General features: G+C 43.5%; 1 protein-coding gene across 1 annotated transcript in view; it reads right to left on the reverse strand.

Annotated features, from left to right (window-relative positions):
* Positions 1 to 2,605: 2,605 nt before the first annotated feature.
* The window catches only part of LOC120056266 (kinesin-like protein KIF1A), a 43,290-nt gene continuing 32,688 nt past the window's right edge, over positions 2,606 to 13,207 (reverse strand). Inside the window, exons 35-45 of the mRNA XM_039004516.1 lie at positions 12,674 to 12,788; positions 12,427 to 12,560; positions 12,206 to 12,267; positions 11,833 to 11,978; positions 11,135 to 11,323; positions 10,867 to 10,938; positions 9,933 to 10,039; positions 9,610 to 9,732; positions 9,051 to 9,243; positions 2,802 to 2,920; positions 2,606 to 2,645 (exon numbers count right to left, since the gene is read on the reverse strand). Of these exons, the coding sequence (XP_038860444.1) occupies positions 2,606 to 2,645; positions 2,802 to 2,920; positions 9,051 to 9,243; positions 9,610 to 9,732; positions 9,933 to 10,039; positions 10,867 to 10,938; positions 11,135 to 11,323; positions 11,833 to 11,978; positions 12,206 to 12,267; positions 12,427 to 12,560; positions 12,674 to 12,788 (1,300 nt within the window). The remainder of the gene's footprint in view (positions 2,646 to 2,801; positions 2,921 to 9,050; positions 9,244 to 9,609; positions 9,733 to 9,932; positions 10,040 to 10,866; positions 10,939 to 11,134; positions 11,324 to 11,832; positions 11,979 to 12,205; positions 12,268 to 12,426; positions 12,561 to 12,673; positions 12,789 to 13,207) is intronic.

Genomic DNA, 13,207 nt, shown 5'->3' on the forward strand with positions numbered 1-13,207 from the left:
TATTTACCTAGCGATAGGTCGTGTTTTTGGTGTCAGCGTTCTAGAATCAGAAAACAGAAAGAACTGCTGGGGGGGAGGCGTGATTTTCCACTGAAACCACCCAAATATTGCACTGCAGTATAACAGCAATATATTCCTTATTGGGAGGATATGTTAATAATTGGAGACTATAAGCGCTTAGTATGGGACAGCGTGTGAGCATGCCATGTCTTGCATGTTATACCTTGCCGTGGCTATCTCAGCATGCTCTGTAGGTTGGCTGGCCTAAAGCATGCACTATGTGCTACACGGGAGAATTGTGTTTGACCGAACCAATAAGAACAAGGAACAACAGTAGGACATGATCCAATTGGCTGTCTGGCCATGGCCGGTCTGCTGCGCTAACACACGACGTTACCGTAAACACAAGGCTAGCACTTGATTTTCAATAAAGCATGGTCACGCAAGAGCATAGCACAGCTAGACTAGGAGACAACCGGCAACTTTAGTTTGAAATGGCCCATCTTTTATGGCTGCTAGACCAACGTAGCGCTGAAGAGTCACTTTGCTTTAACTTCAGTCGGCAGTGCCCCCTTGATTGACTTTGGACTAGTTTTGTTTCAGAGAGCAGTTTGTGGTCATCTGGATGTAGCAGTATGGTCACAGAAACATCTTCCTAAGTCCCTGGATGTGAGGCTTCATAACATCAACAGGTTCATACTGTATAGGTTTCGGATACAAACACCAGGCTGTAAAACAAGCTATACAAAAAGCAGAGCAAAGGATGTTAGACGCTACTTTACACAAGGAGCTGATGTAGGCGATATACTGTATTAGGCCTATTTAATCAAAACGGATAGATTCACATGGACACATAGCGTCAATATAAGGTTCATAGCATCCCAGTAAATAAATGTTTGCTTTGATACATGTAGTATTGAGCTAACGTGGTGGACGTCAACGATGTGAAAGGGTGGGATTGATGAAAAACTGGAAAGAGAGAGAGAGAAGGGAAAAAAGGAGGCACTACCTGGTGCATAATGATGTACTTTCAGACTCACAACTCGACTGTCGGAAAAAAAGGTCAAAAACATCCCACTAACCCATCAATACAGTAGGATCAAATTGGTCCTTACAATTATTCAACATACTGTAACCTACCACCATAGAATGGAATAAACGTCAACTTGCTCGAGTCGAGCAATTCTCAGTGTATCCACATGGTATAATTCACTTATAAACAGACATTCAGGGCCAACATCGAGGAGTAGAATAGTAGGTTTTGATGTTTTGAAGATTACATTAATATCTCTCTAAAACCTGGGAGCCATTTTGTCAAGTCTACACAACAGAGGATATCTTTACTATTTAAAATTGAGATTGGAATGCTTTGGTTTAAAGCAACTGAGTGATTAGGACAGACACCAACTCATGAAATAAAGTGTATGTAATGCAACAATAAAGTGCGACGTGACAAAACTGGTCAGTGATCCCATACAAAAAAAAATAACAAATAATGGTACATACACAAATAATACGGAAAAACACACAAGGTGAAAATAAGTCAAGGACACAACTGCTCTCCACTGTCAAGCAGCCTGCGTATTACATGCTTTATACTCTACTGTAGCAAACGTGTTACTATCAAATGTCAGCACAGCAAACTCACCATTATCCAAACATGGAAGCTAAAGAGTCATCCTATTGTCCTATCATATTCTATTCTGTCCATCGTAATATCCAACTATTACAATTCTATCCCACTGTATTCTGTCCAAAACATTGGATACAAAACATTGTCCTATTATGTCACTTTTCACCCTACACTGTCCAATGTACCTTCACAGCATCCCATCTATCACACTGTATATTGTCCAAAACCTTGCATACAAAACAGATGCAATGACAACGAGTTACAGTATGCGCCTGCAGCCCAGCAATTTTCAACATGAGGTAATATGGATATGCTGTTTTAACATGAGAAAGAGCATTGATAGGTACTGCTATCTTCCCTCCACTAAACACACACAGAAACAGAGATCTCTTATGAGAGGACTAGAAAAGGGAATATACAATTTTCCCATTATTCTTTTTCTTATTAGACTACAGTGTTTATAAGAAATACATGAGAGGTTTGGATATGGGGCATCATATACAAATAGAGGGTGGTAGTAGTAAGTTGCATGATATTGGAACTGATAACAACTTGGACTAAGACATTAACGTTATATTCTTTCTTTGTTTGGCTAAACCCTACAGGGACTGTAAGCCTGGAAGGTAAAGTCTACATACACATGACAATAGGGAGCATCACAGCCAGCGGAGGTAAGCCCCACTACTCAGGGTTGCGTTGTTAGCTACTCTTACAGTATATGGGTTTTAATGGTCTTTAATGGGTAGTTAATACCATGCATGATCCAGGTAACCAGGAAGAGGCGTCAAATAGGAGATCAGCTGGGATGGTTTTAAGTGCTGTTTGAGGAAGTATCAGCGACAGGATGGAGCACTGTTAGGGCGGAGAGCAGCGCAGGAGAAAGCTGTTTAGATAAGCTATATACAGCAGAGGGTCAGTGGAGATTTCAGATGTTTGTTTTTTTTGTTCCCCCCCACAGCGGGTGTTCCTTTCTCACATCCTCTGGCCTGACTTTCTTCTGGAGAGCTTAGACCTTGAAGAGGTAAGAGAGGGGAGGGTTAATCTTAAATAAGTGTTTACAAGGAGATTGAAGTAATCTGGTATTACACTAAAAATAAAGATTTGAGTTAAGGTTTTTATTAATGAACACATGAGGTAACAAGGTTGAGGCAGTGAGGGGTTACTATACCTGATGGTTCCGGCGAGCAAGGGGTTAAAAGCATACAGCCAGTCATGCATCTCCTTGTCGTTACTGGCCTGGAGGAGTATTCCACGATGCTCGGTGCACACTGCAAATGTGTTTGGAGTCTAAAAACAGAGAGCATATTCTGTGGTTACTAGGAGGATGACACATTGTAAATTAGCAACATTTGGAAAGATCCAGGATAACATTACGTAAGGGTATATGTATTATATATTTACAAATATATTGACAGAACTAATGTATATTCCAGCAAATATATTTGTGGAATATTGTGTTTGTGGTATATTTATAGTATATTTCTGAAAAATGTATGATGTATTTGCAATACATTAATGATATACAGTACCAGTCAAAAGTTTGCACACCTACTCATTCAAGGGGTTTTTCTCTATTTTTACTATTTTCTACATGTATAGTGAAGACATCAAAACTGTGAAATAACACATCATGTAGTAATCAAAAAAGTGTTACAAAGTAGCCACCATTTGCCTTGATGACAGCTTTGCACACTCTTGGCACTCTCCCTCTTGGTCAAATAGCCCTTACACAGCCTGGAGGTGTGATTTGGTCATTGTCCTGTTGAACAACAAATGATAGTGGGACTAACACGGAACCAAAACCGGCTGCGCGCGTGCACCATCGTGCATACATTAACTTTGTCCCCCCACACCAAAAGCGATCACGACACGCAGGTTAAAATATCAAAACAAACTCTGAACCAATTACATTAATTTGGGGACAGGTCGAAAAGCATGAAACATTTATGGTAATTTAGCTAGCTAGCTTGCACTTGCTAGCTAATTCGTCCTATTTAGCTAGCTTGCTGTTGCTAGCTAATTTGTCCTTGGATATAAAAGATTGAGTTGTGATTTTACCTGAAATGCACAAGGTCCTCTACTCCGACAATTAATCTACACATAAAACAGTCAACCGAATCATTTCTAGTCATCTCTCCTCCTTCTAGGCTTTTTATTCTCTGGACTTTATATTGCGATTGGCTACTTTCATAAATTAGGTGCATTACCGCCACCGACCTCGTTCGTCTTTCAGTCACCCATGTGGGTATAACCAATGAGGAGATGGCACGTGGGTACCTGCTTCTATAAACCAATGAGGAGATGGGAGAGGCAGGACTTGCAGCGAGATCTGCGTCACAAATAGAACTGACTTCTATTTTAGCGCCTGTCAACGCAGACGCTCGTTGGCGCGCGCGAGCAGTGTGGGTGCAATAATTGAATAATATAGATTTCTACATTTATTTTGCAACGCTAGCGCACACGACGCTAAATGACTATCGCCCAGTAGCACTCACTTCCGTCATCATGAAGTGCTTTGAGAGACTAGTCAAGGACCATATCACCTCCACCCTACCTGACACCCTAGACCCACTCCAATTTGCTTACCGCCCTAATAGGTCCACAGACGATGCAATCGCAATCACACTGCCCTAACCGATCTGGACAAGAGGAATACCTACGTAAGAATGCTGTTCATCGACAACAGCTCAGCATTTAACACCATAGTACCCTCCAAACTCGTCATTAAGCTCGAGACCCTGGGTCTCGACCCCGCCCTGTGCAACTGGGTCTTGGACTTCCTGTCAGTCCGCCCCCAGGTGGTGAGGGTAGGTAACAACATCTCCACCCCGCTGATCCTCAACACTGGTGCCCCACAACGGTGCGTTCTCAGCCCTCTCCAGTACTCCCTGTTCACCCATGACTGCGTGGCCATGCACGCCTCCAACTCAATCATCAAGTTTGCAGACGACACTACAGTGTTAGGCTTGATTACCAACAACGACGAGACGGCCTACAGGGAGGAGGTGAGGGCCCTCGGAGTGTGGTGTCAGGAAAATAACCTCACACTCAATGTCAACAAAACAAAGGAGATGATCGTGGACTTCAGGAAACAGCAGGGAGCAGCCTCTTTATCCACATCGACGGGACAGTAGTGGAGAAGGTGGAAAGTTTTAAGTTCCTCGGCGTACACATCACGGACAAACTGAAACGGTCCACCCACACAGACAGTGTGGTGAAGAAGGCGCAGCAGCGCCTCTTCAACCTCAGGAGGCTGAAGAAATTCGGCTTGTCACCAAAAACACTCAAACTTTTACAGATGCATCCTGTCGGGCTGTATCACCGCCTGGTACTGCAACTGCACAGTTGTACAGGTGCATCAAAGAGGGGACCGAGAGACTGAAAAACAGCTTCTATCTCAAGGCTATCAGACTTTTAAACAGCCATCACTAACATTGAGTGGCTGCTGCCAACATACTGACTCATCTCTAGCCACTTTAATAATGAAAAATTGATGTAATAAATGTATCACTAGCCACTTTAAACAATGCCACTTTATATAATGTTTACATACCCTACATTACTCATCTCATATGTATATACTGTACTCTATACCATGTACTGCATCTTGCCTATGCCGTTCGGCCATCGCTCATTCATATATTTTTATGTACATATTCTTATTAATTTCTTCACACTTGTGTGTATAAGGTAGTTGTTATGAAATTGTTAGGTTAGATTACTTGTTAGATATTACTGCATGGTCGGAACTAGAAGCACAAGCATTTCGCTACACTCACATTAACATCTGCTAAACATGTGTATGTGACAAATACATTTGATTTGATTTTTTTGATTTTGTGTAGTCAGCCTGTAAGTGCAAACCAGATGGGATGGCTTATCGCTGCAGAATGCTGTGGTAACCATGCTGGTTAAGTGTGCCTTGAATTCTAAATAAATCACTGACAGTGTCACCAGCAAAGCAGCCCCACACCATCACACCTCCTCCAATTTTTACACACAGTGGGAACCACACGTGGAGATCATCCGTTCACCTACTCTGCGTCGCACAAAGACACAGTGGTTGTAACCAAAAATCTCAAATTTCGACTCATCAGACCAAAGGACAGATTTCCACCGGTCTAATGTTCATCGCTTATGTTTCTTGGCCCAAGCAAGTCTTCTTCTTATTGGTGTCCTTTAGTAGTGGTTAATTTGCAGCAATTCGACCATGAAGGCCTGATTCACTCAGTCTCCTCTGAACAGTTAATGTTGAGATGTGTCTGTTACTTGAACTCGGTGAAGCATTTATTTGGGCTGCAATTTCTGAGGCTGGTAACTCTAATGAACTTATCCGCTGCAGCAGAGGTAACCGTGTGTCTTAATTTCCTGTGGTCGGTCCTCATGAGAGCCAGTTTCATCACAGGGCTTGAAGGTTTTTGCGACTGCACTTGAAGAAATTGTCAACGTTTTAGAAATTTTCCGGATTGACTGACCATGTCTTAAAGCAATGATGGATTGTCGTTTCACTTTGCTTATTTGCCATAATATGGACTTGGTCTGTTACCAAATAGGGCTATGTTCTGAATACCACCCCTACCTTGTCACAACACAACTGATTGTCTCAAACGCATTAAGGAAAAACATTTCACAAATTAACTTTTAACAAGACACACCTGTTAATTGAAACGCATTTCAGGTGACTACCTCATGAAGCTTGTTGAGAGAATGCCAAGAGTGTGCAAAGCTGTCATCAAGGCAAAGGATGGCTACTTTGAAGAATCTCAAATATAAAATTTTGTTTAACACTTTTTTGGGAGTACTACATGATTCCATATGTGTTATTTCATAGTTTTGATGTCTTCACTATTATTCTGCAATGTAGAAAATAGTAAAAATAAAGAAAAACCCTTGACTGGTACTGTACAATACATGACCAAATGTATGTGGACACCTGCTCATCTCATTCCAAAATCATGAGAATTAATATGGATTTGGTCCCCGCTTTACTGCTATTCTTCCATACCGATCTCGACAAACCATTTCTGTATGGACCTTGCTTTGTGCACGGGGGCATTGTCATGCTGAAACATGAAAGGGCCTTCCCAAACTGTTGCCACAAAGCTGGAAGCACAGAGTCGTCTGGAATGTAATTTTATGCTCTAGTGTTAATATTTCCCCTCAATGGAATTAAGGGGCTTAGCCCGAACAATAAAAAACAGCCCCAGACCATTAATCCTCAACCACGAAACATTACAGTTGGCACTATATATTGGGGCAGGTAGCGTTCTCCTGGCATCCACCAAACCCAGATTAGTTCGTCGGACTGTCAGATGGTGAAGTGTGACTCATCACTCCAGAGAACGCGTTTCCACTGCTCCAGAGTCCAATGGCAGAGAGCTTGACACCACTGATGCTTGGCATTGCGCATGGTGGTCTTAGGCTTGTGTGCGGCTGCTCGTCCATGGAAACACATTTCATGAAGCTCCCGATGAACAGTTATTGTGCTGACGTTACTTCCAGAGGCAGTTTGGAACTCGGTAGTGAGTGTTGCAACCGAGGGCAGACCATTTTTACACGCTACGCGCTTCAGCACTCGGCGGTCCCTTTCTGTGAGCTTGTGTGGCCTACCACTTCGCAGCTGAGCTGTTGTTGTTCCTAGACGTTTCCAATTCACAATAACAGCACTTACAGTTGACCAGGGAAGCTCTAGCAGAACAGAAATTTGACGAACTGACTTGTTGGAAGGGTGGCATCCTATGACGGTGCCACGTTGAAAGTCACTGAGCTCTTCATTAAGGCTATTTTACTGTCAATGTTTGTCTATGGAGATTGCATGGCTGTGGGCTCAAATTTTATACACCTGTCAGCATTGGGTGTGGCTGAAATAGCCGAATCCACTAATTTGGAGGGGTGTCCACATACTAGTGTATGTGTTACATATTTTTTCATTTGGACAATTGAAAATGAGATGGTGCATCTCAAGAGATTTCATTGTGTAAAAATTCTAATAAATAAACATATTTACAGTGCATTCGGAAAGTATTCAGACTCCTTGACTTTTTCCACATTTTGTTACGTTACAGCCTCATTCTAAAACGGCTTAAATAGATTTTTGTTCCTACCCCATAATGACAAAGTAAAAACAGTTTTTTTTTACATAAAATAAAAAATTGAAATATGACATTTACATAAGTATTCAGACCTTTTAATCAGTACTTTGTTGAAGCACCTTTGGCAGCGATTACAGTCTCGAGACTTTTTGGGTATGACGCTACAACCTTGCACACCTGTGTTTGGGGAGTTTCTCCCATTCTTCTCTGCAGATGCTCTCAAGCTGTCAGGTTGGATGGGGAGCGTCGGTGCACAGCTATTTTCAGGTCTCTCCAGAAATGTTAGATTGGGTTCAAGTCCGGGCTCTGGCTGGAAGGTGAACCTTCTCCCCAGTCTGGGGTCCTGAGCGCTCTACAGCAGGTTTTCATTAAGGATCTCTCTGTACTTTTCTCCGTTCATCTTTCCCTCGATTCTGACTAGTCTCCCAGTCCCTGCCGATGAAGAACATTCCCACAGCATGATGCTGCCACCACCATGCTTCACCGTAGGGATGGTATTGACCAGGTGATGAGCAGTGCCTGGTTTCCTCCAGGCGTGACGCTTGGCATTAAGGCCAAAGAGTTCAATCTCGGTTTCATCAGACCAGAGAATCTAAATGCCTGATTGGTGGAGTGCTGCAGAGATGGATGTCCTTCTGGATGGTTCTCCCATCTCCACAGAGGAACTCTGGAACGCTGTCAGAGTGACCATCGGGTTCTTGGTAACCTCCCTGACCAAGGCCTTTCTCACACCAATTGCTCAGTTTGGCCGGATGGCCAGCTCTAGGAAGAGTCTTGGTGGTTCCAAACTTCTTCCATTTAAGAATGATGGAGGCCACTGTGTTCTTGGGGACCTTCAATGCTGCAGAAATAGTTTTGTACCCTTCCCCACATCTGTGCCTCGACACAATCCTGTTTCGGAGCTCTGGCTTGGTTTTTGTTCTGACATGCACTGTCAACTGTGGGACCTTATATAGACAGACAGGTGTGTGCCTTTCCAAATCATGTCCAATCAATTTAATTTACCAGAGGTGGACTCCAATCAAGTTCTCAAGGATGATTAATGGAAACAGGACGCACCTGAGCTCAATTTCAAGTCGCATAGCAAAGGGTCTGAATACTTATGTAAACAAGGTACTTCTGTGTTTTCTTTTTAATACATTTGCAAAAAAGTTTTCAACTTGTCATTATGGGGTATTGTGTATAGATTGATGAGGTGGAAAAAACAATTTAATCCATTTTAGAATAAGGCTGTAGCGTAACAAAATGTGTAAAAAGTTGAGCGGTCTGAATATTTTCCAAATGCACTGTATGTTATATTTGAAAGTAGTTCTGGTCGGTCGTACCCGGAGCAGAGTCTGCTTGTCCTCGCTGTATTCCACCTGGGCGGAGGAAAGGTTGATGACGGAACGCTCCACGCTGTCCCTCTCGTTGCGGTACAGGTAGACGTAGGGCCGGCGCACCACTACATAGCGCTTCACCCAGCCACTGGTGTGGGGCTCCAGGAAGTGTAGGTAGCCTTTCTTAGACACGATGGGGCTGAAATAAACATCATTTCTATTTGATTATTTGTTGTTGATTTAGTAAAAAAAAAAAAAAAAAGCCCATTCAATACATTGATTATTATCCAAATAACTCAGGTGTTGTTTATATATTTTCCAACATTAAAGTGATTCTAAATAATTAATCTAGCATGGATACTGTCTATCATAATTCACCACAATATCATAGTGCATGACTCATCTGGTCTCTATGGAATCCTGTACAGTAGTCTTAGTTTAATCATATTTTTGATATATTCCTTTCCCTAATTTTGTCATTTAACTGTAAGATGTAAACATTGTGTTTTTTTATTCTACCTGGAGGCTTTTGCAATAGTGATAACCAAAAATGGTCTGGTCTCACCTGACGCGGATCTCCTGGATGTCAGGGACGAAGGTGCAGCCTCTACCCAGGGTCCTCTTCTTGTCCACAGGACTGAAGGGGTCCAGGTCTGGGGTGGAAGCGCCAGAGCTGGGCTCAATGTGTCTGCAGACCAGGGAAAAACACTCTCTCAGCTTTCTCAAAATATTCTCTGTGCTCTCTCAATGTTCTATCAATGCCCTATTAACAAGGTCCTCTCAACAAAGAGAACAAACTCATTTGCATATACTATTTGTCCAGGAGCAAGTCTTGGGTGAATAAAATGGGAGTAAGGGGTGACAGTTGAAAGGCGAAAGGCCACATACCTGATGTCATAATGTCCCTCCACCAATGAGGGGCAAGTAGAGGACGGAGTTAGAGTGCTCAGACTAGAAGAGGACGGAGACATCAGCGACGCTGACATCTCAGACAGCTGAAACACACACACACATACAAGCGCATACAGATAATCACACAGACACACACACACACACACAGAGATATGCACGTACACGAGAACAAACAAACACACAAAAACAAGCACACACAAACACACACATACAGTGACACCATTATACATAAATCAACAGCTCCCATGTACTGTATTGCACTTTGAAGGATCAGCAAGGTCTGATACTAATCAGGCAATGCGATGAGGTCATGAGAAGAGATAGGTTTCTGCCCCAGGCTTTTTGGTTAAACATGTTACAGACAACATGCTGTAGTAGGGACAAAGAAGCCTGCCATTCTCTGAGAGGGGGGGGTGAGAAAGGAGGGGGCTAGGGGTATGATCAAAAAAGGCTAGGTTAAGGAGGGTCTGGGTGAACGATTCCATAGGCCAGAGGTAAATCTACAGAGAATATGGGACCTTGGCTTAGGGGATGGGGTTTATGATTGATGATGAGGATATGAGCAAGTACACGTAATGAATGAAGGAACAGAGTGCGGTGAATCGTTTAGTTATTTTGTTTTTAGTTCAAGTACTTTGTTAGAATGCAATTCCTCGTTAGAATTCAGTCATTTGTTGGAATACTAAATTCTCGGAGAGGCTGAGTGTGTGAACGAGACAGGGGATCAGGAGGGGAAAGAACGAAGATGACAAGAATCTTGGGTGGGCTCAGTGACAATGGGCCGGAGTCTACAGGGGGCAAGTTTTTATGGGATGCTTTGGGCTAGGGCCTGGCTGGTTAAAAGTAGCCTGCATGGGGTACTAGAAGTGGGTTATAGAGGGGGTTAAAGGGCCTGGGGGCTGGGGCTCACCTTGCTCTCACTGGCACTGCTGCTCACCTGGCTGTACTCCCTGTTGAAGGTGTGCATGAGCAGCCGCAGACACTGAGACCCCAGGAGGAAAAGAGGAGGAGGAGGAGGAGGAAAAACAAAGAATATTATTACTCATAACAACTATCAATAAAAGTTACAATGCATTTTAATCCAACAAAGAGAGACAACCAAAAAGGTTGTGTTAGGCCTGGTTCAAAAAGCAAGTGTTAGGCCTGGTTCCTAACTGAAGCCAGGGACTGGTAGTCACCTTGGCAGCCAGCTCCCTCTGCCTCTGGCTGGGGCTCTCCAGGGCGGGGCTACCCCCGGGACAGTGGCTGAGGATGGGGCTCTTGGCAAAGTCGCTAATGTCACCACTCTTGCAGAGGGCGTCCTGCCCCACTGCCAGGGTGGCCTCCAGTTTCTCCCGCAGCAGCAGGTAGTGCCTGGTCTTCTCCACCTGTACAGACACAACCAGAGAAACCATTGACTTTGTTTTGGCACAAAATGGTTTGGGCTAGTGACTCCACGTCATTTCCTAGATTGTATATTAGAACTAAAGTGTGACTTTATATATATATATATATATATATGGGATTCAGAAGACAGCAGTGTGGACAGAAAACACCCCCTGGTTAAAGTGCTCACTAGTTAGTAATCATTAAAAGAAACAATCTTGTAGTCCTGGGTCACGTGCAATCTACTGAACACTGCATATAGAAATGTCACGAATAGAGAGGACATGATTCCTTATCCGCCATGCATCGTTCAGGTGAGTCACCTTCATTGTTGAGTATTAACTCTATTCAATAAAAGGTACTTTGAAAACAGCTACTGTATATGAATGCCAACCATGATGCATAATGTGTTCCTATTTATTGACCAACCAATTCTATCACACTTGACTCCACTACTCTGTGGAGTCTTCGCCCAAAACACCCTACAGACCCCACCAATGCCAGGCCTCACCTCCTGCAGCAGGCTGAGTTTCTCCAGCTCCCATTGGTGGTCCAGGATGAGGCTGTCGCTACGGGGCCTCCACCCAGCCAGGTTCTCTTCCCCACGGACGTATGCCACCGAGGTGTCCAAGACGCGCCTGCGCCGCCGCTGCATGCCTGAGGTGAACAAGAGGGCAACAGAGTGTTTTATATATGGCTGTAGAATAACAGATACATACTGCCAAGAGATCATTTGGTGATATGCCCTGTGGTTAAATCAAGGTTCTGATGCACACAGGATGACAGACATGCGGCATCCATGCTTGTGACAAATTGTGTAAGGGTGACAACATGGTGGAGCGTTCATTTTTCTCAAGCTTCAACTGTGTCATTCTTTAACTTACCGGGACTTCCGGCATCAGCGACATGGCAGAGACTGACTTCATACACTCCAGTGACACGATTACTGAGAGGGAGAGAGAGCGAGAGAGCGAGAGAGCGAGAGAGCGAGAGAGCGAGAGAGCGAGAGAGAGAGAGAGAGAGAGAGGAGAGAATGAGTTGTGTCTACTCTATAAACAACATAGAAATAAAGTTGAGATTCAGAGTTCCAGAAAGAAGGTCGAACCTCTCTGAGGGCCTGAGACAGCCGGTGCTGAAGAGGTTCCTGATGGAGCGTGAGGCGGGGAGCTTGGCGTCACGGGAGTAGAACACCATGCAGAAGTCTTTGGTGATCACTGTTGGTTGGGTGCAGTTCTCCATCTGAAGAAAGTTAGAACAAAATGTATCCAAATCAGAACTCACTTAATCCAAGCCGATATTACTTGGGTTACGGTTTAGATGTCATGTTTATGTTCGATTGTTGATGCGTTTACCTCTAGGTAAGCGGAGAGAGTGATGTAGATCTTTTCTCTATAGGGAGTGACACGGTTCAGGAGGAGGGAGTTGTGCATGGAGCTATCCCACGCCGCTTCAAATCGGTAAAAAGTCCTGTTCAGTCAACATACAGGCAAACGTTACAGGGGTTTTGTGTATAGAACTTGTTTTCATTTTGTCAATGGTGAATGAATGGAGACATGTAATATGATTTTTCTCCATCAGCATATCAGTGAAAAAAATGATTGAGTTGCGCAAGACCCTCAAAAACAAGGGACACTCAAACAAACTATATATACACATATTTACAAGGACAGAAACGAACACCTTTGAGTTCACCTTTTAGAGTGAAGTCAAATGAAATCATGAGGAAACAGACAACAACAACAACAGAAAGCGGATTCAGGGAACATACAATTGAGAAAAGAGAAGGAGAAAGGTTGTGTGTTATACCTATGTTCAACTCCCAGGGACACACTGCCATACAGCGAAGCGCGAAGAGAAAAGGGCGAGAAGTTATAAGCAAAGCAGCT

Source organism: Salvelinus namaycush, chromosome 11, assembly GCF_016432855.1.
Source record: "Salvelinus namaycush isolate Seneca chromosome 11, SaNama_1.0, whole genome shotgun sequence".
NCBI lineage: Eukaryota > Metazoa > Chordata > Actinopteri > Salmoniformes > Salmonidae > Salvelinus > Salvelinus namaycush.